The sequence below is a fragment of the Dicentrarchus labrax genome, unplaced genomic scaffold (assembly GCF_905237075.1).
Source record: "Dicentrarchus labrax unplaced genomic scaffold, dlabrax2021, whole genome shotgun sequence".
Classification (NCBI taxonomy): Eukaryota; Metazoa; Chordata; class Actinopteri; family Moronidae; genus Dicentrarchus; species Dicentrarchus labrax.
This window is the reverse complement of record NW_026136722.1, coordinates 6,376,086-6,393,602: the sequence shown is the minus strand read 5'-3', so window position 1 is coordinate 6,393,602 and position 17,517 is coordinate 6,376,086. Positions and strand designations below refer to the sequence as shown.

General features: G+C 37.8%; 2 protein-coding genes across 4 annotated transcripts in view; both read left to right on the top strand.

The window, feature by feature from the left end:
• Positions 1-11,997, top strand: part of LOC127356455 (interferon-induced protein 44-like) — a 22,915-nt gene extending 10,918 nt beyond the window's left edge. Inside the window, exons 5-9 of one of the 3 annotated variants that reach the window (XM_051388204.1) lie at positions 5,857-6,055; positions 6,529-6,681; positions 6,835-7,006; positions 7,103-7,203; positions 11,052-11,997. In XM_051388204.1, coding sequence (XP_051244164.1) covers positions 5,857-6,055; positions 6,529-6,681; positions 6,835-7,006; positions 7,103-7,203; positions 11,052-11,213 — 787 coding nt within the window. In that variant the 3' untranslated portion in view covers positions 11,214-11,997. Of the gene's footprint in view, positions 1-5,856; positions 6,056-6,528; positions 6,682-6,834; positions 7,007-7,102; positions 7,204-7,345; positions 7,967-10,249; positions 10,400-10,525; positions 10,698-10,793; positions 10,895-11,051 lie in introns of those variants that run through there. The other 2 variants (XM_051388203.1, XM_051388206.1) reach the window with 2 other exon arrangements.
• LOC127356458 (interferon-induced protein 44) overlaps positions 1-17,517 on the top strand; it is a 22,706-nt gene extending 5,189 nt beyond the window's left edge. The window contains exons 2-9 of the mRNA XM_051388212.1: positions 14,831-14,878; positions 15,228-15,275; positions 15,394-15,427; positions 15,554-15,752; positions 15,991-16,140; positions 16,297-16,474; positions 16,565-16,665; positions 16,807-17,517. Coding sequence (XP_051244172.1) covers positions 14,833-14,878; positions 15,228-15,275; positions 15,394-15,427; positions 15,554-15,752; positions 15,991-16,140; positions 16,297-16,474; positions 16,565-16,665; positions 16,807-16,968 — 918 coding nt within the window. The 5' untranslated portion in view covers positions 14,831-14,832 and the 3' untranslated portion in view covers positions 16,969-17,517. The remainder of the gene's footprint in view (positions 1-14,830; positions 14,879-15,227; positions 15,276-15,393; positions 15,428-15,553; positions 15,753-15,990; positions 16,141-16,296; positions 16,475-16,564; positions 16,666-16,806) is intronic.

The window sequence follows — 17,517 nt, the reverse complement described above, 5'->3', positions numbered from 1 at the left end:
CACATAGATGACTTTAAGAAATTGCTTACTGTAACCAGCTACCTATATTGAAACAAAACACATTTTTATATCAAATTACACGCAGAAAAGGTTTTAACGTATATGATAGTATGTATCATTTTATTTCAATATGGGGAAGTATACACTAATCTACCATAACATTATGACCACCTGGGCACCCTGGTGGTCATCATGTTATGCAGCACTAGATTGTATTGTCCCTATAAAAAAGAAAATATTAAAACATAGGAGTCTATGGTATAATCACCAAATGAAAACAAATAGCGCGGAAAATTGAACAGAAATTTCTAACTGGTAGAATCACGTTCAATCTAGAAAAATAGTCTCAAAACATATAGAAAGGCCCTCCCTAATGCCAGAGCAGCCTATTATTAACAACCCCAGGTTTATTTCACAGCTCTATTGAGCCCTGTACTCCTATAGCCCTCAGTAACAACAACTTCATGAGCTTCTCAAATGATAAAATTATTACTAATTATTACTTTTTTCAATAAAGGAACATCACAACGTCAATCGTGGACAATCCACTGCATCCACTGCACAGCACCATCTACAGGCAGAGTAGCAGCTTCAGCGACAGGCTGCTGTCACTGTGATGTTCCACTGGAAGACCGAGGAGATCGTTCCTCCCCCAAGCCATGAGGCTCTTTAACTCCACCCGGGGGAGGAAAACCGAAAAACTCTAAACTCCAATATGTCTGCCCTGTATCAACTGTATCACCCGACGCAGTGCACCCTGCATTTCGTGTCCACTACTACGTACCTTAGGCCCTTCAAGCACTGTATTAACCCATGCACCTTAGGCCCCTCACCCAATGCTTGTTATTTTTGCTTTTGATTTTATTGATTCTTTAGCATTTTGCCTCCTGTTGTTGTTGTTATTATTGTTATTATTATTAGTAGTACTTTGCATGTCTCCTTAAATTTTAAATCTTCTGTTTTATCCTAGTCTGTGGATACTGCTGGAAACTGTGAATTTCCCCTTGGGGATGAATAAAGTATCTATCTATCTATCTATCTATCTATCTATCTATCTATCTAGAGTAACAGCTCTATTGAGCCCTGAATTCCTATAGCCCTCAGTAGAGACAACTTCATGAGCTTCTCAAATGATACAATTATTACTATTAGAGACAAAATGAATCACCGCCCATCACCGCATTAACTTTCACTGTTATGCTGATATCCAGTTATACCTGTCGATCAAGCCTTGTGAAATGAATCAATTAGCCAAATTACAAAACATGCCTTAAGGACATAAAAACCTGGATGTCCTGCAATTTTCAAATGTTAAAATCAGACAAAACTACAGGTCTTGTACTCGGCGCCAAACACCTCTGAAACTCATTATCTAAAAATATAGTTACTCTAGATGGCATTACCTTGGCCTCCAGCACCACCATCAGGAATCTTGGGAGTTATCTTTGATCAGGATATGTCCTTTAACTCCCACATAAAGCAAACCTCCAGGACTTCCTTTTTTCACTTTCATAACATTCCAAAAATCCAACACATCCTGTCACAAACAGATGCAGAAAGTCCACGCATTAGTTTTTTTGTCTGTGTTGTTTAAATTTCGCTATATACACTTTGGGTTGCATGTTTGTATGAAAAAAGCTATATAAATTAAAGCTGCAAGCAGCGTTGAGCGGGACCTCGCACTCCACGCAACTCGGGGCGTGCTGTGGCCACGTCGCGTGCCATCATTACACGTGTGGACCAAAACATGAAATTTCACGTAAATCAGCTCAAAATTGCCACGCAGCGCTTACTTCCTGTTGCTGGTAGGTGGCTCTATCACTATGTCTTAATATTGTCATGTAGATAAGTTCAGGGTGGGACTGTTGTAACACACGTGAAGTTTCATTGAGATTGGACCACATACGCTGAAGTTATGAGGACGTGTTCAGGGCGAGACTGTTACAGAATATATGAAGTTTACTGGAGACTGGACATTGCGCACTGAAGTTATGAGTGCTGTTTTATGGCGAATCTGCTGAATTCCACAAGTCGTCACTGGCACGATCATTTCATGTAACTCAGCTCAAAATCGCCACGCAGCACTTACTTCCTGTTGCCAGTAGGTGGCGTTATCACTATGTCTGAATATTGTCATGTACACGTGTTCAGGGCAGGACTGTTATCAAGCATTTGAAGTGTGGAGCCGATTGGGCAATGTACACTCAAGTTACAGCGAATTCGTGTTTTGTGGCGGTCCATCAAAATTTCCCGCCACCCCACAGACACGCCCCCTCACCACAGTCAACACATATCATCAACAATATGTTTTGCATTTTATAAGTAAATTTCAGCTGGATCTGATCATCCTGCGAGGAGTAGAACATGAAAGTATAAAACGTGATACTTCCTGTTACCAGTATGTGGCGCTATCACTATGTCTGAATATTGTCATGTAGACGTTCAGGGTGGGACTGTTATCAAACACATGAAGTTTCATTGAGATTGGATCACGTACGCTAAGTTATGAGGAAGTGTTCAGGGTGGGACTGTACACTGAAGATATGTGTACTATCTGTTTGATGGCCAATCGACACGTCGTCACGGGCACACGGTTAAACATACATACACAAATAGCACAACTTTTGATAACCAATGTGTGTAGATTGAAGTGATCGAATTTGAAGTCAATCTGATAAAATCTGTAGGAGGAGTTAGTTAAAACAGAAGCCCTTAAATGCTGGAAATAGCATCACAGTTTGACATTTGATTCAACCTGGCCAACTTTGAGGGCACGCCAAGGACACGCCCTTTAATGTACATGCACAAATAGCACAACTTTTAATCAGCACCATTTTTTGACTGTACTGACCAATTTTGAAGCAGATCCGATAAATTCCCTAGGAGGAGTTTGTTCAAATACAGCGCAAAAAGTTCGCCGAAAGTGAAACTTTAAATCAAAATGGCCGACTTCCTGTGGGGTTTCGGGTATGGGTTCAAGAGGCTTTTTGTTACGTCCCGGCATGTTACACATGCCTACCGAGTTTCGTACATATCGTTGAAACATGGCGCCGGGGCTGCTGTTTTTTTATCCTGTAGGGGGCGCTACAAACACGACAAACATGATTTTTGGTATGTGAGCTTCAGGCACCACTCTACACGTGCCTTGTGAATTTCATATTCATAACTATTACGGTCTCCACACAGTGATTTACCATGCCACCAGAGCACCACCTAGTGACGGATTGTTGACACATTTTTAGCGAGCCTCAGGGAGCCATGGGGAAGCATTGTACAAAGTTAATCTTAATCACACATACCGTTGTAGAGATATAAACTTCTACATTTTAAAGAGCGCCACCTAGTGGCGATGGCCTGAAATTGTGGACGATGCTTAAGGAAGACATGTGGAACTATGGACCCAAGTTTGGTGTCAATCGGACATAGCAATGTGGAGAAATGGTCCACTTCCTTTTTTGACAAAAAATCTACAGGATGTTGGAATTTTATAGCGTTCTTATTTTTTGAAATTTCAAAAATGTTAGAAATACTCTTTTTGCCAGGGCGGTCCCCAGGTGCTAGGTGAAAATTTTCATGCGAATCAGACAAAGCGTGTAGGAGGAACATGAAAAAGTAGTTTAAGGACATTTCGCGCTCTATCGAAAAACAATTATAGGCGGAAGTGGGCGGGGCCTATATGGGGAGATTCAGCTCCATTCACCGAACGCGTGGATATAAGGTTTATGAATGTACGACACACAATGCAGAAGTTATTCGCATAAACGCACTTTTTATGATAGTAGCGCCACCTAGTGGCCAACCCGAAAGCGACCCAAAGAATATCCCCATTTTCACCAGGCCTGACAACTTCGCCAAATAAAATTGACTTTTCGTATATGTTCAGGGGGGCAAAAATGCAGTCAATGGGGCTAAAAATAATAATAGGTAAGAAGAAGAAATCGAGCAAAAACAATAGGGACCTCCAGCGGTCGCTGGCTCGGTCCCTAATAGAGTTGATTTGAGGTTTTTTGGAGAGCTGGGGTTGAGTATTGATGACTTGAATGAGACCAGGTGTGGATGAAGCCAGGCGCTGGGAAAGGTATCCATGCCCTCAACAAATACACACATACACAGGCAAACGAGGGAAGAGGAGACAGGGGAGGAATATGGACAAACAGAAATACAGCCAGCTAGAGCGCTCACACTTCATGTCTGAACAGAACTTTAAAAACAAAGTGGTTTTTTATACTTCCTGAAAACACAACACTTTGGATATACGTGTTATATGTTAATTGTTTACTAAAACTTGATTTACTTATGGTCCACTTAAGAATTAGTCATACAGATTTCTTATGTCCAGTAAAATTCAGCAGAAAGGAGTAAATGTGTTTGTTTTGACGTCATGTGTGTGACACACACTATAGTTCCATAATCCACAAATAAATTAAAATTAGGGTGCCTTCTGAAAATTCACTGTCCAAACGTTTGTTAAAGTTGATGTTAAAATGCAATTACTGAAATAAGCTGTTAGTGGACGTGTTGAATTTCAGTTCAAATGTGTGTGTGAAGCAGTTGTGTGACACACCTGACCACACCTTTAGTTCCCACATGGACAGCTTTCTGATTGGCAAATTCTTTCGGTCACATTACAAAAAAGGATGTTAAAAACAAAAAAATAGTTGGTCTCAAACAATGCCAGACAGACATCAACTATGACAGGAGGTATGTCTTTCAAGTTCAGTAGTTTAGGAACATCAATTCATGATTATTAACTGCTTTAATTTTGACACAAGAAACTGTGGTTCAGTTATATCATGTCATATTCAAAAAGAAACTTGGAGTACAGAAGATAAAGCTTAATTACTCAATTTCAGGATTGTTACTTGAGGTAAACCATCACCGCTTCTTTCCACGGGGACAACTCTTGAAGTGAGTTTTCATTCTATCTTTAGTTTGCATTTTCTCTTTTTCTTTACAAGTATTTGTATTTGTGAGGATATTTATATTTTGTTTCTGTCCTAAAACTGGTGAAAGTGTTATGGACACAAGCGTACATTTTCCATTGTGCTTTTTTTTGTTTCCCCTTCCTCTGTGTCTCCTGTGCTCCTCTGTATTGTATGCTCCTGTGTATGCGTGTTCCCTCTTGGCTCCCAACTTTGCTCCGGTGCACCACAGTCTGCTATCAGCTCATCACAACTCCGACCTGGCTCATCTGCCTGGCATCTGCTCATCAGCTTAGTGTTTCAATCCCAAATACAGTCAACCAGTACCAGCTCATTCAGTCAGCAGTGGTAGTATTCACAGCAGTCTCTGCTTGTGCCCTAAGATTAGAGTTTTCTTAGTTTCTTATGTTGTACTCCTGCCTAACAGTCTCTTTTGTGCTCCACGACCACACCTGAAATGTCTGCTTGCCAACATTCAATCAGATATCGACCAGCCACATCCAGTTAGCCACGGAATTCCTCTCCGCCCGGCTTCAGCTACTTTCATACCCCACTAACTTTCCAGTAAACCCTTTTAATTAATCTTACTCCTGAGTCTGTTTCTGCATTTGGGTACAAAACTTTTCAAAATGTAACAGAAAGTGAAAAATCCATGTTTTCATTTTTTGTTAGCTCACCTTCCTACTTTCATTTTCTCTTTTGAACACAATTTATTGTATATATTGTGCAATTTCAATTTTAGAGAATTATTGAAGACTTAAAGAATAAGATCAAGTTGGTCAGTTTTACCTGTGATGAGCTGCAACAAGTTTATTTACTTAAAATATGCTTCTATATTACATCAACATGTACAGCTCTTATTGAAGAATGGAGGAAAATACCATGGGGGTGAGTGCACAAAAATTGCACAACTGCATACACTTTTATTGAACAGCCACAAAGAGAGAGACCTTCAGTATGTGGAGGATTATCAGCCTCATAATGAAGAACTCAGACAGCTCAGAATTCTGCTTTATGGACCGGCTGGTTCTGGCAAGTCCAGTTTCGTCAACTCTGTCGACAGTCTTTTGCAAGGCAGAATCACTCGTCAGGCTTTAGTTGATGCAACCTCTGGCGACAGCTTCACTGCTGAAGTATGAATTACTTGTTGTCATGTATTTCATGCACTGTAAAACTTAAGAACATTTAACAACTATTCCACCTGTTATTTTAATGTATTTCATTTGTACTCCCAATGATCATTGCAGCATAGATTAAGCTAGGAGCAGTGCTGAGCAACAGAGCCAAACTACTTCACGGTCATTGTGTGGTGGTGCTGATTTCCCAAGTCTCAACTCAAGGAAAAGGAGCCTGATAATCAGTTTCCAACTGCTTAATAATAATAAAAGAAACACTCTTTACTTTATTTTAAGAATTAACAAATGCCTCTTCAACATCAAATAAATGTCTCTTCAACGTCTCTTCAACAACTCTTCAACAAAACAATAATGCATCTTCAGTAACAAACAACAAATGGCTCTTCATTGACTATTTAATAAGAAAATAATGTCTCTTCAATAAAGGTAAAAAAAAATGGTCATTACAACTGCACCTTTCTGTTTTACAGTACAGAACCTTCAATATCCAAAAAGGAGGACCAGGAACATTTTACCCTTTTGCCTTTACTGACATTGTGGGCCTTCAGAACGGAACTAACAGAGGAGTTGGTGTGGAGGACATCAAACAGGCCATGAGGGGACACGTAAAAGATGGATATAATGTAACTACTGAATTCATTAAACTTTGTCTGACAGTTTCAGTCATACAGTCCAGCTTTGAGATCTGTTTAGAATAAACAATTTAATTCACATAAAAATACATCATCAGAACTATTTGCATGATTGTCTTTTGATCAAATAAATTTTTTTTCCAGTTCAATCCTCTCTCTACAATATCTGAGGATGATCACAGCTACAACAAAACCCCCACTCTAAATGACAAAGTTCATGTTCTGGTTTGTGTTGTCTCTGCCAACACAGTAAATTTACTGAGTCCTGAAACTGCAAAAAAGATGAGGGATGTCAGACTCAAAGCCAGGGACATGGGTAAGGGTTAGGGTTAGTTATTTGGTTTCATAAGTTGAATCAAATAACCTGACAAACATGATCATCATTGACTCACATTCTGCTCTGCATCTACAGACATTCCCCAACTGGCTATTCTCACCAAAATTGATGACGCCTGTCTAGACGTCAAAAGAGATATAAAGAACGTGTACATGAGCAAGTCCCTGAAGAAAAAGGTATGTTTCTATTTGTGATTTTATCAGTTTGTAGAAACTTATTCAAGCTGGAATATTTCTTTACATTTCAATATTCTAAAACAAAAATGCTTTGTTCGGGACTTTTTTCTCATTTCTCATTTGTCAAATTGTTCCAATTCAGATGGAGGAATTGAGTACGTTGCTGTGTATTCCACTGAACTGCATCTTTCCTGTGAAGAACTACCACTCAGAGATTTACACAGATGATGACATTGATACACTGATACTGAACGCACTGAGACCGATGATTGACTCTGGAGAGGACTTGGTCAACAGGCTGTAGACCTACATGCTGCATTAGAAAATCTTGCTTTATTGTAACATGAACAAAGCAAATTTGCAAACAGGAATGTATAGAAATTAACAAGCTAGATGGGCATTGTTATTTAGTTTTCATTTGCGAGCGTGTAATGTATTTCGATTCCAAGTTATAACCTGTTATGTATTGTACTTTGCTGAATAAAATATGAATATAGGCTTGAAACCTGCAGGTGCATAAAGCAGACTTGTTTCATTCTAACTATGCATTTTATAATTTGCGATATTGCATTGTTAGCTATGCTTTGTTGATTCAGGTATTGGTATGGATTTATGGTGTTGTTGTCTCTCATTAAATATAAACTAAATGATTAGCAGGTCAAAAGGCATCTAAATGTCTAGTCTAAGCTCGGCTGAATGTGGTTAAAAGGTCTGGTTACATATACTGAACCTGTTGTTCCAACAGCATTTTCTGTTTCAATGTTTGAACCTGTTACATATCTAATCAATGCACTATAGAACTGCTGTTCAGGTAAAACTACAATAAAAACTAAAAATAACTAAATGTGTCATTAGTTTCCCTTTATTTAATTATTTCTTGTCCATACAGTACACTATACTATAATGCAGTCCATTGGAGGTGATTCATGCAGGCCTTCTCCTGAACATTTGAATATGTTTCAGTCTTGTGGTTTTTACAAATGTATTGTGATACAGTAGTTATGAAATAACAAACAAAAAAACAAACTGTAGCAAGTCTCTCTACTACCATGGGTTCCCTCAGCATACAATCCCACAGGTCCTTTGATAATCACAACTTTTATTAACTGTTACCTGCAACCACAGTAAACATACAACAACTCCTCACATGCTCTAACTTGTCTGTGGCAGCCAGCCCAGGTCCAGCACACTACTGCAATATAAGGAGAGAGTGATTGCTCAGTGAGTACAAGCCGTGATCATCAACTCACCTGGTGCTGCTCTCACAAGCCTTCTCCACACCTCTCTCTCTTGCAGTGTAAACCACACCCACCTCCATACAAACTAAACTGAGGAGAGACTTGGCCTCTTATAGTTACAACAGAGTATTAGGGCCATACTAAGAGAAAACAATATTTTTTTTGGGGGGGGGGGATTACGAGAATAAAGTCGTAATATAACGTGAATAAATCATAATATTGTGAGAATAAAGTCGTAATTTTATGAGAACTGTCAGCGTGTTGGCTCAGCCAGCAAAACTGTTTAACGACAAAATGATCAATACATTAGCTTACTTGTTGACTGTACTGTATGACTGAGACAGACAGCGGCTGCTGGGCTCAGGCTGAGGCTGCTGTTTGGTTGAGCTGGTCATGTCAGATCTTGATAACTCTATTGAAGCTTTTTTCCCTTTAAAACAACTTTTTTTCTTGTATTATTATTACATTATTCTTGTATTATTACGACTTTATTTTCGTAACATTATGACTTTATTCTTCTAATTTTTTTTTTCTTAGTCTGGCCCTAATACTCCGTCGTATATAGCGGCAAATAAACAAGCAATTGGAGGTGTCAATGAAAGTAAAATATATGATAAAGATGTGTTAGGCTTGAAGTGATTTGATTGACTTAATATGAAAATCTTTCTATGCTCTCTTTATGTCTTGAAATAACTCCTTTCAAGGGGTGTTTGAGGTTTTTTTCTCTTATCATACTTAAATTAAATAGTAAATCAGTAAGTAGGCTACAATACAGTGTGCAAATAACCTCATGTTATTAGCGTGATGTGACTTCATCATGTGAACTCTGGTCAACAGCTCAGCTGTTGTGATGGTGCCTTAAAGTACCGTTGGAAATGTGTGAATCACAAGGCCACGTGTCCAGTAACACTGAAAAAAAAAGAAACTCAAAGGATGTAGAAACAAATAAATAGTTTGCCTCAAATGATAACAGACAGACATCAACTGTCCTAAAACTAGTGTCATTGTCACAGCCGTTTTCCATAGGTTTTTTTTGTGTTTTCCCCTCCTCTGTGTTTCCTGTGCTCCTCTGTATTGTATGCTCCTCTGTATGTATGTTTTCCCTCTTGGCTCCCAACTTTGCTCCGGTGCACTGCAGTCGGCTATCAGCTCATCACAGTTCCCACCTGTTTCATCTGCCCTGCATTTGCTCTTCAGCTTAGTATTTCAATCTCATTCAGACAACAGTCTCTGCTTGTGTCCTAAGTTTCCTAAGTGATTTCTTAGTTTTGTTATGTTGTACTCCTGCCTAATCGTCTCTTTTGTGCTCCAAGACCACACCTCAACTGTCCGCTTGCCAACTTTCAACCAGATTAAAAATTGATACCTCTTTATTGAACAGCCACAAACAGAGAGACCTTCAGTATGTGAGGGATTATCAGCCTCATAACAAAGACCTTAACCAGCTCAGAATTCTGCTTTATGGACCAACTGGTTCTGGCAAGTCCAGTTTCATCAATTCTGTCGAAAGTGTTTTACGGGGCAAAATCACTGCTTGTCTGATGCAACCTTTGGCAACAGATTCACCAGAAACACTTCACTATTGATTGTGTTTTAACAAAGTTGATGTATTTCATGCACTGTAAATCTTCACGACATTTTAAAACTCTTTTATTGTGTACTTAAATTTATTTCATTTGCACTTGCAATGATCATTGCAGAACATATCCAACTAGGAGCAGTGCTGAGCAAAAGAGCCAAACTGCTTCATGGTCATTGTTCAACATGTGGCATTATTGTCATTATAACTGCACCTTTCTGTTTTACAGTACAAAACTTACAAAATCCAAAAAGGAGAACCAGGAACATTTTACTCTTTTGCCTTCACTGACATCATGGGCCTTGAGAAAACTGACAAAGGAGTTGGTGTGGAGGACATCAAACAGGCCATGAGGGGATACATAAAAGATGGATATTATGTAATTACTGAATTCATTAAACTTTGTTGGATATATTTCACTCGTACAGTCCAGCTTTGAGATAAAATACATATAAGAAACTATTTGCATAATCAATCTTTAATCAAATTTCAAATTGTTTTCTAGTTCAAACCTAACTCTACAATATCTGAAGATGATCGTCACTACAACAAAACCCCCACTCTAAATGACAAAGTTCATGTTCTGGTTTGTGTCATCCCTGCCAACACAGTAAATTTACTGAGTGTTGAAACTGTGAAAAAGATGAGGGATGTCAGACTTGGAGCCAGGGACATGGGTAAGGATTAGCATTAGTTATTGGGTTTAATAAGCTCATTTAAATAACCTGACAAACATGATCATCATTGACCCACATTCTGCTCTGTATCGGCAGGGATTCCCCAACTGGCTATTCTCACCAAAATTGATGAAGCCTGTCCAGAGGTCAAAAGAGATATAAGGAACGTGTACATGAGCAAGTCCCTGAAGAAAAAGGTATGTTTCTATTTGTGATTTCATGAGTTTGTACAGTTTTCAAATTAAAGTTGGAATATATTTTCACTTTACATTTTAATATTTACAGACAACACAAAAACGCCCATTGATCAACATTTTGTTGTCATTTCTCATTTGTCAATTTTTTCAAATTCAGATAGAGGAATTGAATGTGTCGCTGGGTATTCCACTGAACTGTATCTTTCCTGTGAAGAACTACCACTCAGAGATTTACACAGATGATGACATTGATACGCTGATACTGAGCGCACTGAGACGGATGATTGATTTTGGAGAAGATTTTGTCAACAACCTGTAGACCTACATACTTGCTTTATCAGAGCATGAAAAAAGCTAATTTGCAAACACAAATGTGTAGAAGTAAGGAAATACAGTAGGCAGTATCACTATTTGGATTTCATTTGCAAGCATATAGTATCCACTTTAAGTTATTTTATAACCTGTTCTCTATTTTACCTTGTTGAATAAAATATGCATAAAGGCTTAAAACCTGCATGTGCATAAAGCAGACTTGTATCATTCTCATCATGCAGTTTAGTTTTTGCATTGTTGCATTGTTAGCTATGCTTTGTTGATTCAGGTGGTAAATTCTGGAGTTGTAGTCTCCCAGTAATCATGAATCTGGTGATTAGCAGGTCCAAAGACATCTAAATGTTGAAGTTAAAACTGGGCTAAATGTGGCTGAAAATATATATTCAATTTATTTAGACATCTGGTTACATAATCTGCACCTGTTGTTTTAACAGCATATGTGTGTGTTTCAATGTTTGAACCTGTTATATATACGTACTACGGTACTGCTGTTCAGGTAAAACCACAATAAAAAACTAAATTAATGAAATGCAACATTAGTTTCCCTTTATTTAATTCCTTCTAGTCCATACAGTACACTATACTGTATTGCAAAAAGTCGAGCTTTAACTGTGGGAGCCATTGTCTCAGTGACATCCTCGGCTCCTGACTCGTTGCAACGAAGGTCATGATTGTGTCACACTGGTCAGATTTATCTGTGTACAATGTGTATGTGCACTCCTCCGTGGACTCAAAGCTGGCTTGGACATTTCAGGCCAAGACATAACACACATCTGTTCCAGCTAGATATTCTATTCCTTCAAGGGCAGGCAAGCATTTATTATCTGTTATGGATAGTCTGATATGGCTAGGGGATAGCGGGAACCATCTGGGAGTGTTGCAACTTCCAGGCGAGTTATACAGCGGGTCTTGTGAGCATTGCTACTCTGTCATGTGTTAGCTAGGTGAAGCTAACAGAATTGCTACAGTATAATAGTGTTGGGGGCCGGGCTTTGAAGCCAACTTAACATAGCGACCGAACCGTGTAAGTAAAGCAATGGCGTCCGTCACGTGATGCACACTGGTCCAAAAAAACTTTTTACTATAAGCTTACATTGGGAAAGAAGCAGCTGTTGATGTATGTGTTCATCTGGGTAATTTCTTTGCAGCGGAAACTATATACTTTATATTGCCATTTAGGTTATGGTTTACCATTTAACATTTGTGCTTCCATGGGTGCCGCTGTTGTTGTCATCAGACAACTGCTTTTTCATGAAGTTGAGGTAGATGCACTTCTTTCCACACGTACAACTAAAAGTCTTTATAATATTTATACTGATACAGTGAAATTTGGATTAAGCAATCTAACCGCTGTGGGTTTTTCTTTTTTTTTTTTTACTTTTGGTACCTCCTTTTCTGCTGATTTGCTGTCATCTCCAGGCTGACCAGAGGAGTGTGCCCTGTCCCCATTAATGCATATTCTGTAAATGACTGTAGGAGTAATTATGATGATTACACAGAATTCACCTCCCTGGTAACTTTGCTGAAGCGGTATGTAGATGAGAAGGGAGAAGAGGTGTTGGCAATCCTGAAGCACAGGAAAAACCAGGTTAGAACAAACAACTTTTAAAAACAAAATTGTTTCATACACACTCTGACAACACAACATTTAGAATATATATGTGCCATATTAATGGACTGCCACCATATTGAGACACTTCCCTCTCCTTGCTGCTTATGATTAAATTGTTGTTGATTTATTTACTATTAATTATTTTAGGACTTAGTCATACAGATTTCTAATATCTAGTAAAATTCTGCAGAACGGAGTAAATGTGCTTTTGTTTTGAAGTCATCCTCTGTGTGTCCTGTGGGCGACACACAGTATAGTACCATAATCCACAAATAAAAAAATGAGAGTTTTTGAGAGTGCTTTCTGAAAATTCACAGTTCAAACATTTGTTAAAGTTGATGTTAAAATGCAATTACGGAAATAAGCTGTAAGTGGACGTGCTGAACTTCAGCTGAAGTGTGTCCCTTGTCTAAAAAGTTGGAGTGTAAGGAAAAATGAACTCTCTGAAACATAATACAAACTGAAACCAGTTGAACTGACATTTGATGAATGTGAGATGAAGGTAGGTGTTGAAAAATAAAAACATATTTGAGTAAAATAGTCCCACATTTACATGTAACATGTGAAAACAGTTTATGTTAGTAAAATTGGAAAAAGCTTTTTCAAAAACAGCAAAGAGACAACTCAAGCAACAGTTATGTGTGGCACACCTGACCACACCCTTAGTTCCTTTCTGTTCATTTTTTTTTGTGTCAATTCTTTCAATCACATGACACAAAAGAAACCGAAAGGATAAAACATTGAAAAATACATGTCACACAATACACATCAGTGTATAAAACTCCAGACAGACAACAACAACTACAACGGGAGGTATGTCTTTCAAGTTCAGTAGTTTAGGAATATCAACTCATGGTTATTAACCACCAACTGTGGTTTAGTTTTATCATGTCATTTTCAAAAAGAAACTTGGAGTACCGAAGATAAAGCTTAATTACTCAATTTCAGAAACATTACTTGAGGTAAACCATCACCGCGTCATTCCACAAGGACAACTCTTGAAATTAGTTTTTTTAATATCTATACTGATAAATATGTGTTTAAAATTTGTTATTAAGAAGTGAAATGTGTTTTCTGGATTAAGTAAGTTTTTTAACCTACTATACCTTCTTTTCTGCAGATTTTTTTGAAACCAGTATTTGAATTTTATCTTAAGTTTGTATTTTCTCTAAAATGTTGCTAAAGTATTTGTATTTACTAGTGAAAAGTGTCATGGCCATGGTCGTACATTTTCCATCATGTTTTTCTGAGTTTTCCCCTTGTCTGTGTCTGCTGTGTTCCTCTGTATTGTATGCTCCTGTGTATGTATGTTTTACCTCTTGGCTCCCAACTTTGCTCTGGTGCACTGCAGTCTGCTATCAGCTTATCACAGCTCCCACCTGGCTAATCTAGCCTATATTTGCTCATCATCTTTCAATTCCAAATACAATCAACCAGTACCATCTCATTCAGTCAACAGTGGTAGTATCCACAGCAGTCTCTGCTTGTGTCCTAAGATTCTACTTAGTTTCTTATGTTTTACTCCTTCCTCTTTTGTGCTCCACGACCACACCTCAACTGTCCGCTTGCCAACTTTCAATCAGATATCCACCAGCCACATCCAGTAAACCATGTCATTCCTCTCGGCCCTGTTTCAGCTACCTCAATACCCCACTACCTTTCCAGTAAACCCTTTTAATTCATCTTGAGTCTGCGTCTGCATTTGGGTCCAAAACTGCAAAATGTAACAGAATGTGAAAAATGCATGCATTAATTTTTTGTTCGCTTACTTTTGTACTTTCACTTTCTCTTTTGAACACAATTTATTGTATATATTCTGCAATTTCAATTTAATAGAATTATTAAAGACTAAAAGTTTTACCTGTGATAAGCTGCAACAAGTCTGAAATCTCAAATAGATACTCTGAAATCTTTGGTTTTAGCCAATAAATAATGCAGTTTACATGGGAAAATGTTTCCTGTTTACATGTTTGCTTAATATTCTATTGTAGGTATGTTCAAATGGTCCAAATCAGAACCCCGCCCACCCTCTTCTGAGAGTAAGATATTCTAAATATTTAGATACTAATTCCACCTGACCATCATGATCCGTACAGAACTGTCTTCTGAATCATACATGTTTTAGCTTTAGGTAGCGTGAACCTTCTTTCTGTTGCATAACATATTTAATGATCATGTTGACCAAACTGAGCAAATAACCTCTCATAAAATATCTTTGGTGCTTGTGTTAAAGATTCATAAAGAATAAAATAGTTTGCTATTGCAGCACAGTTTAGTCAGTTTTTACCTGTGACAAGTTGCAACAGTCTTTGATTTTAGGCAATAAATAATGCAATTCATATAGACAAATGTTTCTTGTTTACATGTCTGCTTAATATTTTATTGTAGCTATGTTTGGATGGTTTAAATCAGAACCCAGTCCACCCCCTCCTGAGAGTAAGATATTCTAAATATTACATACATTGTTTATACTCATTATAAAAATAATGAGGCCTCCAATTGTGGTCAAGTTATTTACTTAAAATATTCTTCTATATTACATCAACATGTACAGCTCTTAATGAAGAGTGGAGGAAAATACCATGGGGGTAAGTGCACAACAAATTGTGAAACTGCATACACAGTTTTTAGGCTGATTTGTGATGTAATTCTTGTTGACAGCTGTGGGAGTCTGTGACAACCAAGCAGTAAAATGATACCTCTTTATTGAACAGCCACAAAGAGAGAGACCTTCAGTATGTGGAGGATTATCAGCCTCATCATAAAGACCTTGACCAGCTCAGAATTCTGCTTTATGGACCGACTGGTTCTGGCAAGTCCAGTTTCATCAATTCTGTCGAAAGTGTTTTACGAGGCAGAATCACTGCTCAAGCTTTGTCTGATGCAACCTTTGGCAACAGCTTCACCAGAAAAGTATGCATCACTATTGATTGTGTTTTAACAAAGTTATGTATTTCATGCACTGTAAATCTTCATGACATTTGAAAACTATTTTATTGTGTACTTAAATTTATTTCATTTGCACTTGCAATGATCATTGCACTATATATCAAGCTGGGAGCAGTGCTGAGCAAAAGAGCCAAACTGCTTCATGGTCATTGCTCAACATGTGGCATTATTGTCATTATAACTGCACCTTTCTGTTTTACAGTACAAAACTTACAAAATCCAAAAAGGAGAACCAGGAACATTTTACCGTTTTGCCTTCACTGACATCATGGGCCTTGAGCAAACTGACAGAGGAGTTGGTGTGGAGGACATCAAAGTGGCCATGATGGGAAACATAGGAGATGGATATAATGTAAATATTGAATTCATTAAACTTTGTTGGCTATATTTCACTCATACAATTCAGCTTTGAGATCTGTTTTGAATAAACAATTTCATTCACATAAAAAAACATATACAACACTATGGTACATGATTGTCCTTTGATTAAATTGATATTGTCTTCCAGTTCAATCCTGTCTCTACAATATCTAAGGATGATCGTCGCTACAACGACAACCCCACTCTAAATGACAAAGCTCATGTTCTGGTCTGTGTTGTCTCTGCCAGCAAAGTAGATATACTGAGTGATGAAACTGTGAAAAAGATGAGGGATGTCAGACTTGGAGCCAGTGACATGGATAAGGGTTAGGGTTAGTTATTGGGTTTCATAAGTTGAATCATATAACCTGACAAACACAATCTTGATTGACTCAGATTCTGTTCTGTATTGGCAGAGATTCCCCAACTGGCTATTCTCACCAACATTGATGAAGCCTGTCCAGAGGTCAAAAGAGATCTAAGGAATGTGTACATGAGCAAGTCCCTTATGAAAAAGGTAAGTTTCTATTTGTGATTTTAACAGTTTGGAGAAACTTATTAAAGCTAGGTTTTTTATTTTATTTCAATATTCTAACACAAAAATCCATTGTTAGGGACTTTGGTTTAATTTCTCATTAGTCAATTTGTTCAAATTTAGATGGAGAAATTGAGTACATCGCTGGGTATTCCACTGAACTGCATCTTTCCTGTGAAGAACTACCATTCAGAGATTGACACAGATGATGACATTGATACACTGATACTGAGCGCACTGAGACGAATGATTGATTTTGGAGAAGACTTTGTCAACAACCTGTAGACCTACATACTGCAGAGGAAAAACTTGCTTTATCATAGCCTCATCAAAGCAAGTTCGCAAACAAAAATGTGTAGAAATAATAAAATAAAGTAGGCAATCTTGCTGTTTGGTTTTCATTTGTAAGTATATAATGTATTTCGACTGCAAGTTATAATATAACCTGTTCTGTATTTACTTTGCTGGATAAAATAGGAATATAGGCTTGAAACCTGCAGGTGCATAAAGCAGACTTGTTTCATTCTCACTATGCATTTTATTTTCTGCAATATTGCATTGTTAGCTATGGTTTGTTGATTCAAGTTGTATGGGTATGGATTTATTGTGTTGTAGTCCTTCATTAATCATAAATTGGGTGATTAGCAGGTCAAATGGCATGTAAGTCAAGTTCAAACTGGGCTGAATGTGGTTAAAAAGTTCTGGTTACATATACTGAACCTGTTGTTCCAACAGCATTTTCTGTTGCAATGTTTGAACCTGTTACATATCTAATCAATGTACTACAGTACTGCTGTTCAGGTAAAACCACAATAAAAACTAAAAATAATTAAA